The following is an 18,692-nucleotide window of genomic DNA, read 5'->3' as shown; positions in this document are numbered from 1 at the left end:
ATTACGCCCGTCGTAATTTATTCAGCAGGAATTTTTGTTTAGATAGCTTGCTCTAAATTCATAATGAATTTAAAGGTGCAATCAACTATCTTTGAAGTAAGAACAACGTAATCGAACTACTTTAACTCATCAAACTCATTATGAAATCCCGCTCAAACTTTCGGTTTGTAGCAATAAATTTTGTTAAATCTTCAGCGCTAGAATTATCAAGGGCTACTCCCTGTGGACGCTTATAGAAAACGTACCATGCTATGCAATATACATTTTATCAAGGGAAAGTTCCCCCGCTGAACCCCTAGGCGTAAATCTTGCCTTTACGGCCTCACCTGTCGAAGGAATAATTTACTGCCGGCTTAAAACTTCCTCTTTAAGAGGAAATCCCAAACACTTCTCAAGAAATAACTGAATAAGAAATTTTCGATTGTACGCGCGACTCGATCCTACCTTCTGCTTGACAGCGGGCCAATTCAAACTTAAACCTTCCTTAATGGAAAGAATAAAAATTTAACTTAAATGATTTCGTTATAAAAGTAAAAGTAACATCTATGGTTGAAAAATAAATATTAGAATATAGTTTAAAAATATATGTGCAACTAAATGGTAATTGGTTTTTATTCTTGCACAGGATGGTCCGTTGACGTCTCGATATCGATGGATAAGCAATTTGCAAGTGAAATGTGAATGTCGGATGCACAGTTTTCGATATCGGACATCCATTTTAAAAGTCTATTTTTTAGTTTTTTTTATACTCTAGCCATATTTTTATAATACTCATTTTAATTCAATTTTTATAATTTACGTAACCGTAAATAAAGCAGGTAATTCAAATAGTTTTTTTTTGCGTAATAAAAACTAAATAATAATAAGTTTCCGTCAACGCATTGCTAACTATACAGACTTCAATTTCCTCGCAGTCATAATAAAAGTTTAGGTTGAATGTACATCTTAAATCAAATCTATAAACGGCTAACCAGTTAACTGCACTTGCGTAACTCTAGTACTAAATCGTAGTCCGGAAATAAAGAGTAAAAAACTAAACAATAGTTTAAGCACCCCGAGACTTGTTATATTATGATCGTGTCGCTCCATGACAATTTTTTTAATCCGCGATGTATTGTACACAGATATTTAAAAAAAACGCCATCATTTTCGTACCGTTTTTGAAATGAAAAAGTTTATATTCGTATATTGTTATAGGTTATAACAGCCGAAATAAATATCGACATTATCAAAATACCTGTGTTACCTAACACAGTAGTCATGAAAAAAATATTTTCTTTATTAGAAATATATCTTATTTTCTATTATATCGATCACAGTAAAATTACCAGATCATAGACAATTAGCCTGGTATTAAAAGTTTAGAGATCAATGTTAGAACTATTTTTAAACAAAAAATCTTAGCCGAAGAAATACAACCAACAAATAAATCAAGTAGTACATGAACAAGCGCCTCCAAGAATGGTAAGTATTTCAGTTTAGTAGATTATCTCGGTCTAGGCTAAGCCGCTCATACAGTAGGCACCATTCCAACTGGCGCAGAGCGACCTGAGCTGGCAAACAATTCATTACTACATCGGATTTGTTGCTGTGTAAATTTATTTTGTACGTTCTATTTTAGTAAGGTATTCCTCGCTTTTAATTGGATTTTAAACTTTTACCTTTTTACCTATTTTTAGTATGCGCACACAGCCTTTGAACAATAAGGCTTTAATTAAAAGAATATGTATCTACTGATTGGTAATTTGTTTTTTCGTTCATTATGCAATTAATATAGCTTTGGAATTATTGATGCCTATCTAGTGGATGTATTGATGCTGAACTTGTTCCTCTTCTTTTTACTTCTGTGCAGAGTATTAGTGATCATTGGAATCTTTGCACAACCCTTAAAATGGTTGTGAAAACAATCCCACTCCATTTTTTTCTCACCAGAGATTCGCTCTCATAGATTTAAGATTTCCCAGTTAGATTCTCGCAGCGGTGGGTTTTCACATTTTCCGAGAATGCATTACAACACAGCACGACTCTACCTTGGACATCAAGTATCTCCATAGCATTGTCTTTTTCTGGCATAAAGTGATCGAAACATTTCTAAACTTGAGATATAACCAAAGCGGTCCTCGATATTGATTTGCATACGCGGCTACAAATTTTAGCACTACATCCATTCCATAAAATAAATACGCTTCCATTCTCTCTTTCACTGTTCACGTCTTAACGCCGTAAAGCTGCAAAACCATACTATAAACAAGAACGCCAATCTAAAAAATATTTACAAACACACACTAAAACATTTTTTTTAAAAAAAATTCCCATCATAAATTGCAAGGTGTCAAGCGCATTGTTACTTTTATCGTATAGAACACTATACGTTTGTATTGAACTCTATCGTCCGGTGAATCATAGTATACTGAAAATGTACACTGAAAAAAAAATGTCAAATAGTCATAATATAATGTTATTTAAAATCATTATTAAATAAAATATTTTCAATTTCTTATTTAGACTAATGACAACAATAGTTATAACTGCGAATTTAATTGAAAGGTTCAAAATTCCTGGTTATGTTTGACCACTTCGTACAATGTACGAACTAAGTTTACTTTTATACTCTCTGTCGTACATTTTTATAACAAATAACTCTATGAAATCTCGATTACTAAAGTACCACCGATATACATTGATAGTAAAATAGTAATATTGCTAAAAAAGGGGATTTTTCCCACGGAAAATGTTATCATAGCTGTCATAGAATGTAAATGGGTTGGCCGACACTTTGTTATTGTGGAGGCAAGGATTTCATAACAATTTAGCGTCCGTAAGCACGGCTCCGTTCGTCACGCAAGGCTCGCATGTGTAAACACATTTTTGCTTATAACACGGTGTGTATGAGATAATGTAATTATTTCCACGTCCGCCAACAGGGTTCGTTATTAACTAATTTTTTAACTCTACTAATTAAAATCACGCCGCCGCTTATGAGCGAAATAGCTGGCTCCGCAAATAATAGTTTAATAAAAGTGGTTCCATAGCGGCGTTAGGTTTATTTGTTAGATAACAAAAGCCTTTGTGAAATTTTTAATACATTGTTTTGTCATTTCTTATCGCTGACGTTAAATTTGTTAAAGGACGGTTAATTTAAATTCCAAGTATTGATATAAAATTTTTATTTAATATTCTGAACGAGGTTTTTTCATAACATATTTTTTTTAATTTTGAGCGATTTGACAAAAAATCTAAATTTTTTATACTTTGAAAAATTGTATGAAGTCATAACATATAAAATATTTTGAATAATTATATAAGCGTCGTCCCTCTAAAAAATAATTACATATAACTACATATTATATTAACTTTAAACTTAACTTTAAAGTTATAATTAATGGTATAAATACTTTTATAAGGGTGTTAAAGTTTATAATTGATTTTCATCGCGTTCCCGTTGTTGTTCGTCATGTGCGATATTTAAAAATAAACCGAATAAAGAGCATTCGCACCAAAAATGAAACTCAATGCACTTAAAATAAATCGTCTATTATTAATGAACGGAAATAGGGGAAATCTGAGGAAGACATCTGGCACACTTTAATTTGTTTGCTGCCATTGTTATGCGAAATTAATATTCCAATTTATTCCATTTCTGTATCGAGGGTTGTAAATCAATATTTGGTGCCATCTCTCCCACGATGGAAGCGAATCTTAAGCACTCTGCCTGTCTCCTCCTATAGCGGGATATTTACGCCTTAATTATTGCGGAGATATACGATTAACTATCTCTTGTTCCAATAACATTTAATTTGCTTGTAGGTTTATCAGAAATCTTTTATTGGATTTTATACGCTTTCTATTTTCCTTTTGTTGACTTATATGCCTGTAATATTTTTTGTTATAATATGTAAAAGAAATATGAAAATAGGGATCATGTTCTTGGTTAAATAATTTATCATCATCTCAGCTGGTAGATAGCCAATGCAATGCATAGGCCTTTCGCAAAGATCGCCACGACATTCCACCTAGTGGAGAGCTTACCCACACCGTATTTACTAGCTCGTGGTCACTTTTCAAGAACCTTTCTGCTCCAACGGTCATCCGTTGCATATTTTGCTTTACAGCTGAAGCGATGATTATTATTAATACGTCGGTATTATTAAATAAGAAATCAAAGCTATTTCAATAAAGGAAAATGTTGAATTTTGCACTATTAAATAAAAACTCGTTAACTAATCTTAATATTTTGATAAAACTTAATTGTTAAAACTTCAATAACGTTACTGCTTAAAAATTCAGGTATTACTATAACATTTTCAATGTTTATCATTAATTTAATGAATAAAATATGATAATTTTCGTTCTCTAAACTGAAAAATAGAAAATCGTTGCAAATAATTTGCGATCTTATCCATGTTTCAGAAATGAATTAAAAGCAATTCACTGGTCCTGAGTTTTGAGTGCTAGTCTGAAAAACTTTTATTGTGTATATTGTTCATGATGTAGATGCCAAAAAACCTATAGAATAATGATATTCTATTCATCTTTAGAATGGAATTTAGTTTTCACAGTACTATATAACAGCTAATTTGAATCTATTATTGTATTTTATTTGAGTTAACAAACATTGAGATTGAAACATAAATCGGTTAACATTCATCCTTAATTAATAATAACTTATTTTAAACGGAAAAATTTATAACAGTTTTTTAAAAATATAACTTAAACAAGTCACGAAAAGCCTTATCGATTCAATTATCATGCATGCCAGGCCTAATCTTTTATATAACTTGTCACACAAAACAAAATTTAAGTAAAAGTAATTGTTACACGAGAAAGGTCAAGTTAGCTCGTGGTAACACATTTTTTCATTTATTGTTCAACGTATACAAATAAATGAAGCCTTAGTAATAAGCTAAGATAGCTTCATGAAGAACGTAATGACATTTAAAATTAATTATTCGAGAGACGAGGACACGAACAAATTACAATGTATAATTATTTTCCGCTTAAAAAATAATATCTCTTATAACTTACTAATACGCAAATCTGATGACTGTAAAAATTACTATTGTATATAAACATTACCAAAATGAGACTCGTGAGGACACTAGTAATCTCGAAACTTTTATGCACCTCTGAATTTATTAATTCTCGCAGCAAAACCGAAAATAAATTGACGTTTTTGTAATGTGATTATAGAAGAAAATGTTACGTATACCATAGATAGCAAGACCTATCAACAAGACTATCCTCGACCAACCCAAGACCGAGACTATGCTCGAAGCAAAATGTTATGTTTTTATGTATTAAGTTGTTTTAACCAAGTCAAGTCAATAAATAATTTTCAATAATTTTCGTCTCTATTACTGCTGCCCTGAAAGAAACAAAAGATAGGATGACAAGAAAAGAGTTCGTCAACGATTCCGTCACAGTATTTTGAGACGGATATGACTTTCAAAAATAAATATTACAGTAATATGCGTCAATCCACTGGTTATTTACTTGACCTTTCTCACGTTATATTGACATTAAAACCTGCTACAGCAAATTACCAGAAAACTTTTCACCGCCACATATGTTCATCTGGCGACAGGCCCGGGTCCGCCGACATTAAAAGAAATCATAATTAATCGTTCTATTCCACGCCCGCTCGTCGTAATAGAGAGCCTTCTACCGCTTTTAATGTTTTCTCAGCGACGTAATAAATTAATCTCCATTCCTAGTTTTCCCCGCAGTCTTAAGGAAAGAATAAAACAAACAAAAGAATGGGAGACGTAACTTTGGTCCAATACTAATTTCTTGCTTTATGTAAGTCATTTGTTGTGAACTTTTAAAGCTTTTATTGTTTTCTTAGTGAATCATTAGAACTAGGTAATTGAAAGCCATGACTAATTATGAAAGTGCATCACTCTGCTTATACGATTAAGCATCGTACACTTTAACGACTTTAGATGAGGAAAACCGTAAATGCACTTTCTATTATTATTATTTTTTTTAATTTATAGACGTATTTCATCAATAATAAATAATACCAATATGTTAAAATCTTGTTTTTTGCGTACGAAAGTCAAACTATTCATTGAAGATTGCGTATAGTGTATTGAATTGAGTTATAATTGTATCAGTATGTGTTAAACTATTCCTGATAGATTTTTATTATTTTAAATGCGTGACCATTGTTTAAAGGCTCGCACAGTTATGAATTAAAGGGAAATCGTGTAATACCCCAACCCGGGAGGTTCAAAGACCTTAGAGAATCTTGGGAAGCATTGTGTTAGGTCATTCTATGGGGCCTCCGCGTTAGCTATTTTAGAGCTAGATGACCTCCTAATTCAGTTAAACAGAAGAATGTAGCGGCCCAAATCAAGGCTCTTAAGGAGTCGTCAAACTTTGCTACCTTTAAAAGTAGTTAAGGCTAACGCTATCAGCACCCTGTGCGTTTCAACCCACCAAAACAGCCTATGCCACCTGGGCAGCAAAGTTGTCTAATTAAAAAAAATAACCATAATTAAATTATATATTATTTCGTTTACGACACTACTGAATAATTTTGACCAATGCCTATTGATTTAATACCTGTCTACTCAAACAACCGCTTTATTAACGAAACCAGAATATAAGAACAAACCATTATTTTTCTGCCAACGTTCCTTCTTTTCGACCTTATAATACACTTAGTGCTGACTTAGACATACATTATTCAGCTAACTCGTTTTTAAAAAAATGAAATAACTATGAAGTTTTTTTCAAAATACATATATCCTGAAATCACCTAGTCACAAGAAAAATATCGAATGTAATAAATAACATGCTCTTTGCGTGAATAACACGATTACTTCGTTTTTACAAATGTTTAATGATGTTGAAATAAAATACATAAGTGGTAATATACATTGAATTTATTTATAATTTAATCTAAAAGTCAGGTTTACGATAATAAACCAGAGTCACTAGTTTGTTCATGAGCTTTCACTCTTAACTTTTTATATTAATACTGTTTGCCATTTGTACAATTCATATATTATCAATTTAATACTAAAATCGCCACGATTGCATGTCCATGAAACATAGTCATATGGTTGTTTGTGAGGAGATTTGAGTGATTAGACCGCCCATTGTACTTTTTTTATAATAATAAAATTTATGTATTCTTTTGTTAAGTGTACAATAAAAATTATTAAATAAAAACCTTCTGACCCTTCTTACTTAAATTAAAATATGGTGGACCGACGACATAGTTAACGGGAAGTCATTGGATGCGGGACATGCAGTGGTTCAGTGGAACTTTTGGCAGAAAAGAAGAAGAAAAAGTTAGAGATTGTACATTTTTTTATTAATAATTGATGTACAAAATTTTAAAGCAAATAAAAAAAAACCTTTACAAACTCTCCTTTGTAAGATTTAAAATAATATTACTGTTATTGCTGTTTCTTCCTTGTTTTGTTTTGCGAATGAGATTGATTAAGAACTTTACAGATTCATTAAATGTAATTATTGAATTATAATATTTTTTATTGGCTTAACTAACATTACTTGATTAACTAATGGTTTAAAGAAAATTTAAAGAGAAGGCGTATGTCTAGCAAAGTACCTTGGTTGAAGAACATAAGTAGCATAATGTACCCATAACTTATGAGACACAATTATACTTAACAGTTAGGTTAAGTAATAAAACTTAATAAATAAATATTTAATAGTTATCTCTATTTACCTTTCTTATATTGACTAATATTCGATGTATCGTAAATATCTCATTTCTAAGACCGGTTAAGTAGGTACGTATGATTGCTTGTATCTAGCAAACAGTGTTACGTAAACATTATTTTTATTTGACGAGTATTGTCGTTAGTGCAAATACTAATGCCCATACCATTGCCTCGAACTTAATTACAGTCTTATGGCGATGATAAGGGGTTTTACTCGAATTTGTGTTTAAAATATTTAATAGCACGTGAATGTAAAAGCTTTAAAAAAGTCAATGTCAGATAATGTTTTAAAGCTTTTATACCAATTTTCAATCACTCTGTATAAAGCTATCACTCTGTGACTATGTTGGAATACGACATGACCATAACTTCTGGTACACAAAGTCTGCAGTAATAAATAAATAAAAAATTATTTAATTTATCATCATTTTATATAACATTTCGTAACGCTCACAATAATTTCGTATTTTATGTTTATTAGCAGGGCTAATATCAATTCCTTTAAATTTGCGTTAATATTTTGTGTTAATTATATACGATTGTGTCTCTGGAATTCAACTGCGAGCTACGATCGCAAGTCTCAGTCCTCTACCGCTGGGCTACCACTGCTTGAACAAATTGTAAAGAATAATTAATAACAAAATGTAATTTTAAAAAACTTTATTATCTCTACAATATGATTAATTTCTGATAGTTTGTAACATAGATTAATTAACACCGGATATGCTATACATTCACCTCATTGACAGCTTCTACACTTAGAGTCAATCGCCCTATAGAGATCCAATCCCTTATTCTTCATGCTTATTTTTATCTATAGCAAAAACATTAAGTCAGCAATATATGTATATACTAAAGGCATAATCATTAACCTTGGTAATAAAATTAAATATTAAAATTACGGTCAACAGTCGCATTATTAATTGATTTAAATTACTTTGATATTTAACCTAAAAAATGACAGTGTTCGTGAAACCATTTTGTAGACTTAGCTAACAAAAGAAATGCGGTTAAAAGACCCCGTTGGTTCTTGGACCAGCGTAGATAATTAATCAAGAAAAGAAAAGGCGTATTCCTAAGGCCGAAATACGCAAACCTTCACGCAAAAAGTTAATTCACGAGAAAAATAAAATAACCTTTACTCAATAAAGCGAAGGGAATTTAATGACGACAAAGGAAAAAAAATATTTTGACCGTATTTAATTTATATTTAAAATACATTTTATTTAGATGCTTCATAACTATACTTTACCATTAGTTGTTTTTTATATAAAATTTGGAATTACAAACAAGAATGGAACAAAATTATATGACCTAACATGCCTAACAGCACCTACTATAAATCACAGCATTATTTTAAAGAAATAAAATATTTTTGAATAATTGTGAAATTAATCGATGGATGTCTAATACGAATCTATATCAAATGATACACTCGTAGACTGGTATTCGCTGTATGGTTTGAATAAGTCAAAAACTTGAAAACTACTTTGATTTATTTATAGAGAAGTACCGCTAGTAAATAAATCAAGTTGCTACTTAGTCAGGGTTTACAAAAGGTATATGCGCCTCCATCAGTCGGTGTCCCGTTGTTTCAAACTTCCATTTGACGCCGAAACGTTCGTTTAGACCGACACCGCTCGCCTTCACTGCAACCATTCACTTTGTATTACCCATTTCGTGAAACTACTTTCATTCATTCTCTCCACATGACAATACGATTGGGGATTCATTTCTTTATTTTTGCTATTGTACCCTTTTTCACGTCGCAATTTCGCTTTATCAAACATCTCTTTATTTAACACTGAAGCGCTCTTTTTCCCTGCGTCGAAATATTAAGCAGTGTATTTCTTTTAACCCAAGTGCCCACTTTGTAACGACGCAATTCAACATTTAAAGTATTGGAAGATATTACAAAACAAGAAGGATTATAAGCCCGCGCGGTATAATTTATTGTACTGTATTACGGGTATTTTGAAAATTTCAAACTTTTACTAGGAGGGATTACTTAATCTTGACCAGCCTGAAAGCGACGCTATCACATACAAAAATTACACATCGGCTAGAATTTACTAATAACATACAGAAATCATCAAATAATATAAATAAATAAATATTTTTGAAATCATGATAAAGAATCATATACAGGACTTAAATATCGATGTGCCTTCATCAGAAATTTGTACTATCAGCCAGTGTTATAGCCCTCCGATTGGTGTAGTAGTTTTAACGTAATGTATCCTACAAATTGGCAAGAAAGTGCCATTGTTTTTAAAGCAGCAAATTATTCGTTTTGCAAAAAGAAATTGAGATAAAAATAAGTTTCTCTTCAAAAAATCTAGCATAGACAGAACATTTTAAGTGACTACAGATTATCGTCTAATGCTGAAAGTCATTTTGCAGTGTCTTCATACAAAATTAAAAAAAAACATTTTGACAAAATCGAGGTTTCATTTTGTTCAAAATGACTATGCCCCAAACACCTGTAGATGCAACATTCCAATATTTCATTGAGTAATAAAATGCCGAGTCCCTCACGTTTTAGGTATATCGACTGGTCACGGTCCTAGGGACTTACCTGTGTATTAGTTTAAAGGAGGCCTTCTTCCAAGCATTGGCGTTTACCTTTACCGACTAGACACGTTTCCGTACCTGACCAAGTTTTAAATGATCTCTCCAATGCGACTTGCAACTCTTTTCAGAAATTACTTGATTTTTGTTCTTGGCAAATTAAGATCCTTCATCAAGTTATATAGAGATTAACTGTTTTACTTGTCGCTCTTACGACAAATACTTTTACTTTTACAAGTACATGAATTTTAGCTCTTTACACGAGCTAGAGCTTCCTTGAGCTAACAGAGCAGAGCTTCCTTTAAAGCTGTAAAATGTACCGCATATGCTATCAGCCCTAAGATCAATAAGAACCACATTAGTATGAGAATATATATTATAATTTTGTAAATATGAAGATACACGTTATAAATAAAAATGAACCCGTTTTGGTTAAATTTTCCATAATTATATCCGTCACATGAGTATTAAATGGAAGTAATTATTTATACTGTATAATTATTTCGATATTATGATATCGATATAAAGAATGTTGTGCTATTTGTTACATGGTATGGATTAACTGGTAATGGGAATATTAAAAAATCAATTCAAAAGACATATACTCTACAAGAGAGAATTATAAAAACTATACTGCTAGCAAATATAAGGTAGCCATACCACAATAAGGACAACCTGTTGTTCGGATACTGTGAATTGTTACCTATAATAGAAAAAAAGCAATTAATGCTAACCAAAAATTTATAAGAAAATCTACCCCAAGCCCATCATAACGTAATATCAGGTCAATCTTTTCCACTGTATTTAATCTTTCTGTTATATTTGCCGCGATATAACAATTTTTTTGGTAAAAACGACCTGACATCAATACTAAAAAACACTAAGTAAACCTTGTATAGAAAATTAACACCATTCTTAAAACAAATCTACATATACATAATACGCTTAAACTAATTAAAATGTTATAATAAACTGTAGTCCTCACAAAGTGAATTTGTAACATTGGAGATGCAACCTGGGTAGTTACATATAAGCCATTATAAGTTAATTAATGTTTTATGATTTTACTTTTTGTACGTACAAATTTAGACAATGAATGATAAAAGAAAATTTTTGAACAGCAGAAATAACTTTAAATTTAATCACTTTTATTTATTTGAAATACTATTATAAATCTGTTAATTGCTAGTTACACTTATAAGTATCCATCGATTTATTCTGTACAAAATTATTATTCGCTTAATAATAAACCCAATCGGCCAAACGGCCTTGATTGAGAACAACCGCTGACCTTTGTAGAATTCCTTTTAATAAATGTACAGGCTTGCTTCGACGCCGATAGACATGACTAAAACATAGACGCTTAGATGTTACAGTTTATGATTACTAAATTAGTTGATGAATGCGCTACAAGTTTCCTATATAAGAACAAATGTACCATACGCATCAGGAAAGAAATTAAAACATGCGTATAAAAACATTACCATGTCATTTTCTAGTGCTTCCTTTGCCTTGACAACGTTTTTATGATTCACATGATGATATCCCATATGAAATCTAATAAATATATATACACTATCCAAAATTTTTCGAATTTTTGTAAATACGTTTAAGATTATTTAAGAATGACATATACGAATAACTAAATAGATAAAGGTTGCTACTTTCAAATATGTAAATGTTTTCAACGGTCAATTAAGAACATGTAGGGGAGGCCCTATATCTTCAGCCGTAGTCACCAAAGAGCTGAATTATTGATCATTATGAATTAGACAAATTAAAAAACGTATATAACCATATGATAAGACGTTTAAAGAACCAGGCAGAACAGAAAGATTTTTTGCCCTTTTTATTATTAAAAATAATATTTACAGTTTACATATTCAATTCATTGCGGAATTACAAACTTTAAATCGTTACTGGATATTCGTTAAGTGTCCATAACATTAAAAATTAAAATGTCAAGGTGTTATACGAAGCAAGAGTAATATTAAATAAATCAAATTACAAAACGCATTTACACAGTATTTGAAACAACGACAAGTGTAGAAGAAATAGTACAATAAAGCCACGCACGGCAAGCAGCGGGCCGAACAGATTTTTTGTGGAGGTCTTTGCCCTTTCTATGACGGACATTAACTAATTGAAATACATTCTTAGAAGCAATTCTTAATATGAATTTATACTACATTTAGCAACTATAAAAATACAATTTTGAAATAGGCCTTCATAAATAGTGAATGATTTTGTAACTCAAACGATGTAAAAAATTATCAAAATTAGCTACATCGACATTTTAGTTATAACCAATGTGATTGTGATTTACCATTACAAGACTCACTTTTCCTCTTTTATTTTATTAACGATTGCTTCATAAGGTTTTTAAATACATGTTGCATTCGTGATAACTTACATATGTATGTATAAAATATAAGTTTAGTCTAAGTTCTTATACGTAAAAATGTACTAAATAAGTATTATTAAAAACGTATCATAAGAACTTTTAGATATTTCATTAACCAATACAAAACAGGCGTTAAGCGCTTATTGATAGCGTGGTAAAACATTGTCGAACTGAACAATTTATTAATAGTGTTCAAAATATTAGAGTTAAAGCTTAGAACACAAATATATATTAGTAATCTGTAATATGAAATAATAAATAATGAAATCACATGGTTCTCTTACAAGAATCAAAGTTAAAGTTTACTAAATAACTGTCAAATATTATTTTCAAATTTAATGATACCTATTTAAAATGAATGTTATACTTATAAAGATCTAAGTGATACTTAACAAGATTGCACTTTATTGGCAGTGCAATTTCACTGCCAATAAAGTGCAATCATAAAACTTTAATTAAAACAATATTTATTGGATACCATAATAATTCTCATGAACAATCTTTACGTGCAGAAAAAACTAACTAACAAAAATAACTGTTTAGCGTTAATAGCTCTATTGTACGGCGATAATTTTATTATTATATCGACTTTTTTAACGAACTATGCACTCTCGATAATTTTTTATTATACAATCGTATAGTATCAACAAACAAAGAGAACAAAATGCGCTAAAATCCAAATTTTCTTGCATTGACATTATTACTCACGGTCCGCTAACATAATTGCATCAGCCAAGACGAAGTTAGATTAGACTAGTGCATGAATAATAAACTTTATGAGTAGGCTATAACTACGAATACTTAACAAGGTCGATGTCCACGTGCTACCGAGAAACTCGACTTATGACGGAATGACCCCTGCGGACTGTGCGTGATCGCAATCAAAGTTACGCGTTTACTTTAACTATGATTTGGTAAATCAAAGCACAACGAACGCAATGGTCAAGTGGTCGGCTTGTGTCTCACTAACTACCAAGTATAAAAGTTGCTAATCGCGCTTGAGGTTTAATTTGTGTAATCAGATGTACTTATTTAGATTTACACGTATTTTCCTATGCAAATACTATACTTATAACTTTATTTATTATACAATAATTATTCGATAATCTGTTTCTGAAATATGTTTAAGAACACAATATATACTTTAATATAACAATGTCACCAATATGAGTTTAGCTATACACAGGATGTCCCATAAATCAATGTTAATCCAATAATTCAGAAAATAAGGTAGGTATTGGAATTATTATAATTTCAAAAAGAGTATTTTTTTTTTTCAAAACATGAACACAAACTCTATATAAACTTTTTGGAATAGTTTTCTAGCTAGCCACTCACCGCCACTTCACTCATTTTTATCTTAACTTTAATTTGTAGGAACTTCGGTAAACGTCTGTATACAATAATGGCTCGATAAAAAGTTGCAGTGAGAAAACAACTACATATACTTACTATAAATCTATACCACATTTAATGTATATTTTAATTTACAATAATGTATAAAAATATAGTTTTATATAACAAGTGTTAAAAATAAATAATTTATATAGTGTGTTACAAAATGTCAGACAATATACCTTTATTTCGTGTATATTCCTGACAAGTAGGCGTAATCGACAAACCGGTATTTTCGATCGGCACTGGTATCAAAAGCAGGAAGCATAGTTAATTTAATAAACTGTTTTGAAGTTAATTTAATCAATCTACTAAATATTCATATAAATAAACAGTTGTTTTAGTATTAAAAACTATATTTTATAAAATAGCTCTCATACAGGTAACTGAAAAAGTAACTCTAAATTTAATAGATACAAGGCACTGATTGCTAAATAAAATGTGATATACGCTATTGAGATATACAGATTAACTAAATACAGTTTTATAAAAATGTAGAGCATGGTTCAAGAAATGTTGCAAGCAAGGTCCTTCAAATACAATCGAATCAACACGAGTAAGGCAAGATCTAAATTATGTTGTACAGAAAATCTGGAACTCAAACCGTTTACTTTTACTTCTATTTTTACTAACTGAAATAATAATATAACTTTTGTACAATTATTTTACATCAAACAATCGGCCGCAATATGCCAATATTCTCCTTATGATTAATGTTGATATGATAGTCATCTCCGGAGAAAGGGTGAAAAGGAACATGTAGTTACCTTCAGAGATTAAATAAAGATCCGCACAAATTTTTGGTGTCTCATTTCATGTCGAATGACAAACGCAGACAAAATTCTATTCAAGATTATGCTATTAAAAACTTTAGTAATATTCTGTGCGGATCATATTCCTTATTCTCCTTACCTTGTGGCTTTAGACATGTACTCGTATATAAGTAAATACTGTACTTAGAGATAGATATCATATTTTATAGATAGACATAGATAGAAATTATTTTTTTTTATTGACAAATGACTTAACCATAATAATGTACAATAAATTTAAATTTTAAATTGTTTATTATTAATAATAATAATAGATACTAAATTATTTTATTGCGTTATAATTTCTCCAAAATTATTTAAAGTCTAAAACTTTTAAAGAAAATACTCTAGCCATATTTTGTCTAAATATTGAGTTATAATATAAAAATGCTGGGCGGTAATAAACATGAAAGTATTGCTTTACTAATAATTAATTTTTTTAAAGGTCACAAAAACAGCGATTCAACATTTTACTGTCAGGGCCGGATGAAGTCCCAAGACTTCATGCATATCCGCCTCAGTGTTCAGAATTTGTATCAAAAATGTAATGCAATACGCATTCAGAATAATTAAAATTATATCACAAAGAGGCTGAAGTGAATACTGAACAATAAGAAACTTACTTGTAGCAATAAGTTAAAAAACTTAAAGCTAACTGGCAATAATATTTTCAAAATCACAATGTACGATATAAATAAACTCTAGCAGGAATATCTTGGCAACAAAGTTATGTAAAGGACAAATTAATTAAAGTTTATTGCAATGAACTCACTATTGTGAAACTTATACAATCCGCAAGCGTAGTTAAAAGAAATAGAATTGAAGTAACTGTGTGAATAGCACTATGAGATTTTCATTGCATTGTTTAGATTCTAATGCGATTACCGTAACGCTGTTAAGGCACAAAAGAACTAAGTCGTGGCGGACTACGAAATTCTCATGAGTCTCGTTTGTAGGTTATTCAGCTCATAAGCAAAAAACAAGTATAATTAACAAGTAACCACTAGATTTAATGAATTACATTAATTTAAATACGATTCATTACATTTGCTTATTGGCAAAAATCAGTTCAATCATAAAAATAATGAATATTTGAAGTTACTTCAATCTGGATTTAACTTAAAAAATTACTTAATAGTATAAGTTTGGGTGTTCAGTATTTGCTTTAGTTAGTAAATTAGTATTATTATTATTCAATCAACAAACTGTTATTTGATACATGCATGAAAACTGCCCAACGGTGGATGTCTTACGGCTAAAATGATGATGATTAATATTCTAGTTATAGGTATAGCTGAAGCATAGTGAGTCTCTTGAAAAGGTTGTCGGAAGGTACTTGATGCAGCCCGTTTCCTACCGGTCCAATTGAAAAACTCTGGCTGAAATTATAATAACTGTAGATAACTGAAAAACCAATTCATATGTAAGCAATCAATTTAAATTTCTAAATTCTTGTTAAGTTGTTCTTGTTTTTATTGAATGTATTATTTAATTTTATTATAATTCATGATTAGTGACACTTTTACAGCTTAGGTTATACATAATAACTAACGAAATTGACTTTGGAATAACACTATTATTATTGTAAAACTTTTATTATGTTTAGATAAATGTTATACATTATTCATAGAACTTCATAAAGTACACAACCACGCGATGTTAAGTGTTGATTAATCTTTCATTAATAGAACGCACTAGCAAATTCACTGTTCTATCGACAGCTCTCATGTCATATTTGAATAGACTCACCGACGTTGGTGACCATTTTATTTTCTTTTCTGTACGATTAGATATGTCAAAACCAATAGCTATATTCTGGGTATATCCATAACAACGGACTAAATGACGTGCATCTATGGTCTAGCAATAGAAACAGACGTTGTTGCTAGTACAATTCTTTCTTGACACTCCTATAAATCACTGCAAAATATGCATTGCATGAATCGTCACGATTTTGTGATATTATCTATTATTTCAAGAACTTTTCAAAATCTAACAAATTATATCTGACCAGGTCTTGTTTACTAACTAAATTGAAGATCCCTACTTGTACCAAAGTTTAAAAGCACCTGCCCCAAACATGCGGCCGTAATAATTATCTTCTGTTCATAAATCATAGAAACATAAAACGTTATGTACTTCACTACCTATTTTACGGTGATTTACCTTATTTTTCATATACTACGTAAATAAAAAGATGTCGTCGCAACTTCCTTGACACATCCATCAAATATCCGCTCCGGACCAGCGACATATTACAAACACATGCAATATTTTCGCGGTCGCACCCAGTAGCCCTTCCAATAAACTTCAAGGCCTTCACTATTCGTATAAAACGAGATCAGCCGTCCGCAACAACACACTTCGTGACTTTCACACGAGCAGTGCACATTTAACCAAAATGTATAGGCTCATTATATTAGCATTTGCGATAGGAGCAACTGTGGCTCAATATGAACAAGGCGGAAGAAGAGTTCCTAAATATGCAGGAGACCCAAAAACAGCAGCTATCCTGCAGGAAGCGCGCTATTTAAGTGGCAATGGAGCATTTGGTGCAGCATACCAACAAGAAGATGGCATTGACTTCAAAGAAGAAACTGACCCCGATGGTAACAGGCGAGGTAGCTATTCATACATCGACCCGACCGGACAAAGGAAGACTGTGAACTATGTTGCTGGTAAAAATGGATTTATGGCCAGCGGTGATCACATCCCGACCGCGCCTCAGGCCGCCGCTCCTACCCCAGGTTACCAGCCCGACCCTCGTTACAACTCTCCAGACTACAAAGCACCTCAATACAGCTCCCCTCAACAGTACACAGCGCCTGCGGCACCTAGGAACTACGGAGGAAAACCAAGTGTTGATGATGGCCAATATCATCCTGAGCTCTATGAACAAGAGAATTACGTCGCTCCTCGATCCCAGTACCAATCTCAGCCTCAGTACCAAGCTCCCCAACCCCAGTACCAGGCTCCTCAACCTCAATATCAACCACAGCCTCAACAACAATACCAACCTCAAGCCAAATTCCAGGCTAACAGCATCTATCCCGGCGTATCACAAGCTCAGTACAGTGGATTATCCTCGCAACAATACGATAACGCTCAGTACCAACCTGAAACTCGCCAACAGTACTATGAGCCCACCACTCCCCCACCAAGCCGCTTTTTCCCACCTGGCAAATTCAGCCTTAACAGAGCGCCTGATGGTTATACCTACTCATTCCAAAAAGTGTAAATATTTTAAATACGGAAGTTTCGGCGATTTGTACAGCTTGTTGTAGCAAAAAACATGGATCAATTAACAATTCGCCGAATCATCAGGGGGTCGATATCGGGGGCAGGGCCACGACTGCTACATAAGCATTTCTTAAGTGTTGTTTTGCTGTGATATTGTGAGCTAATGAACAGTTTTAAATAATATGTTGTTCGTTTTTGTTAATTGTAAAGAAAATACTCACTAAAAGAAATGCACTACATCTCATAGAGAATAAATTTGTAAATAAACTTAGTGTAAATTACTACACTTTATACTGATTTACTGACAGCAATTTACTGTCTCTACCTTATGAACGTTCCTAATTTACATTCCTCGTACATTCATTAAAATTTTCTACGAATGAAATTTTATGTTTTTTAATAAAAGTGAGTGTAAACTTCCTTATGTCCAAGGTCTTAACACCGCAACAGGGTGTGGGCTTTGTCCGCATTCTACAGTACTCGCTCAAAGCGGCGGCAAGTAGATCACCTTAGCGCTGCTATTATAAATGTATTATTATGGTACAGAACCGGTTTCTCACTGCCGCGCCTGAC

The 18,692-nt window shown here is 31.7% G+C and overlaps 1 protein-coding gene across 1 annotated transcript; it reads left to right on the top strand.

Annotated features, from left to right (window-relative positions):
- The first annotated feature begins 17,255 nt into the window (after positions 1-17,255).
- Positions 17,256-18,468, top strand: Cpr100A (Cuticular protein 100A). The gene has a single exon (XM_068773112.1). It carries the CDS (start codon positions 17,281-17,283, stop codon positions 18,115-18,117), a length of 837 nt encoding a protein of 278 aa, XP_068629213.1. The 5' UTR covers positions 17,256-17,280; the 3' UTR covers positions 18,118-18,468.
- Positions 18,469-18,692: the final 224 nt, after the last annotated feature.

The sequence above is a fragment of the Battus philenor genome, unplaced genomic scaffold (assembly GCF_028537555.1).
Source record: "Battus philenor isolate CCGP_79_NKW_IND1 unplaced genomic scaffold, ilBatPhil1.0.hap1 SCAF_11, whole genome shotgun sequence".
NCBI classification, from domain to species: domain Eukaryota; kingdom Metazoa; phylum Arthropoda; class Insecta; order Lepidoptera; family Papilionidae; genus Battus; species Battus philenor.
This window is presented reverse-complemented; position numbering and strand designations above follow the sequence as displayed.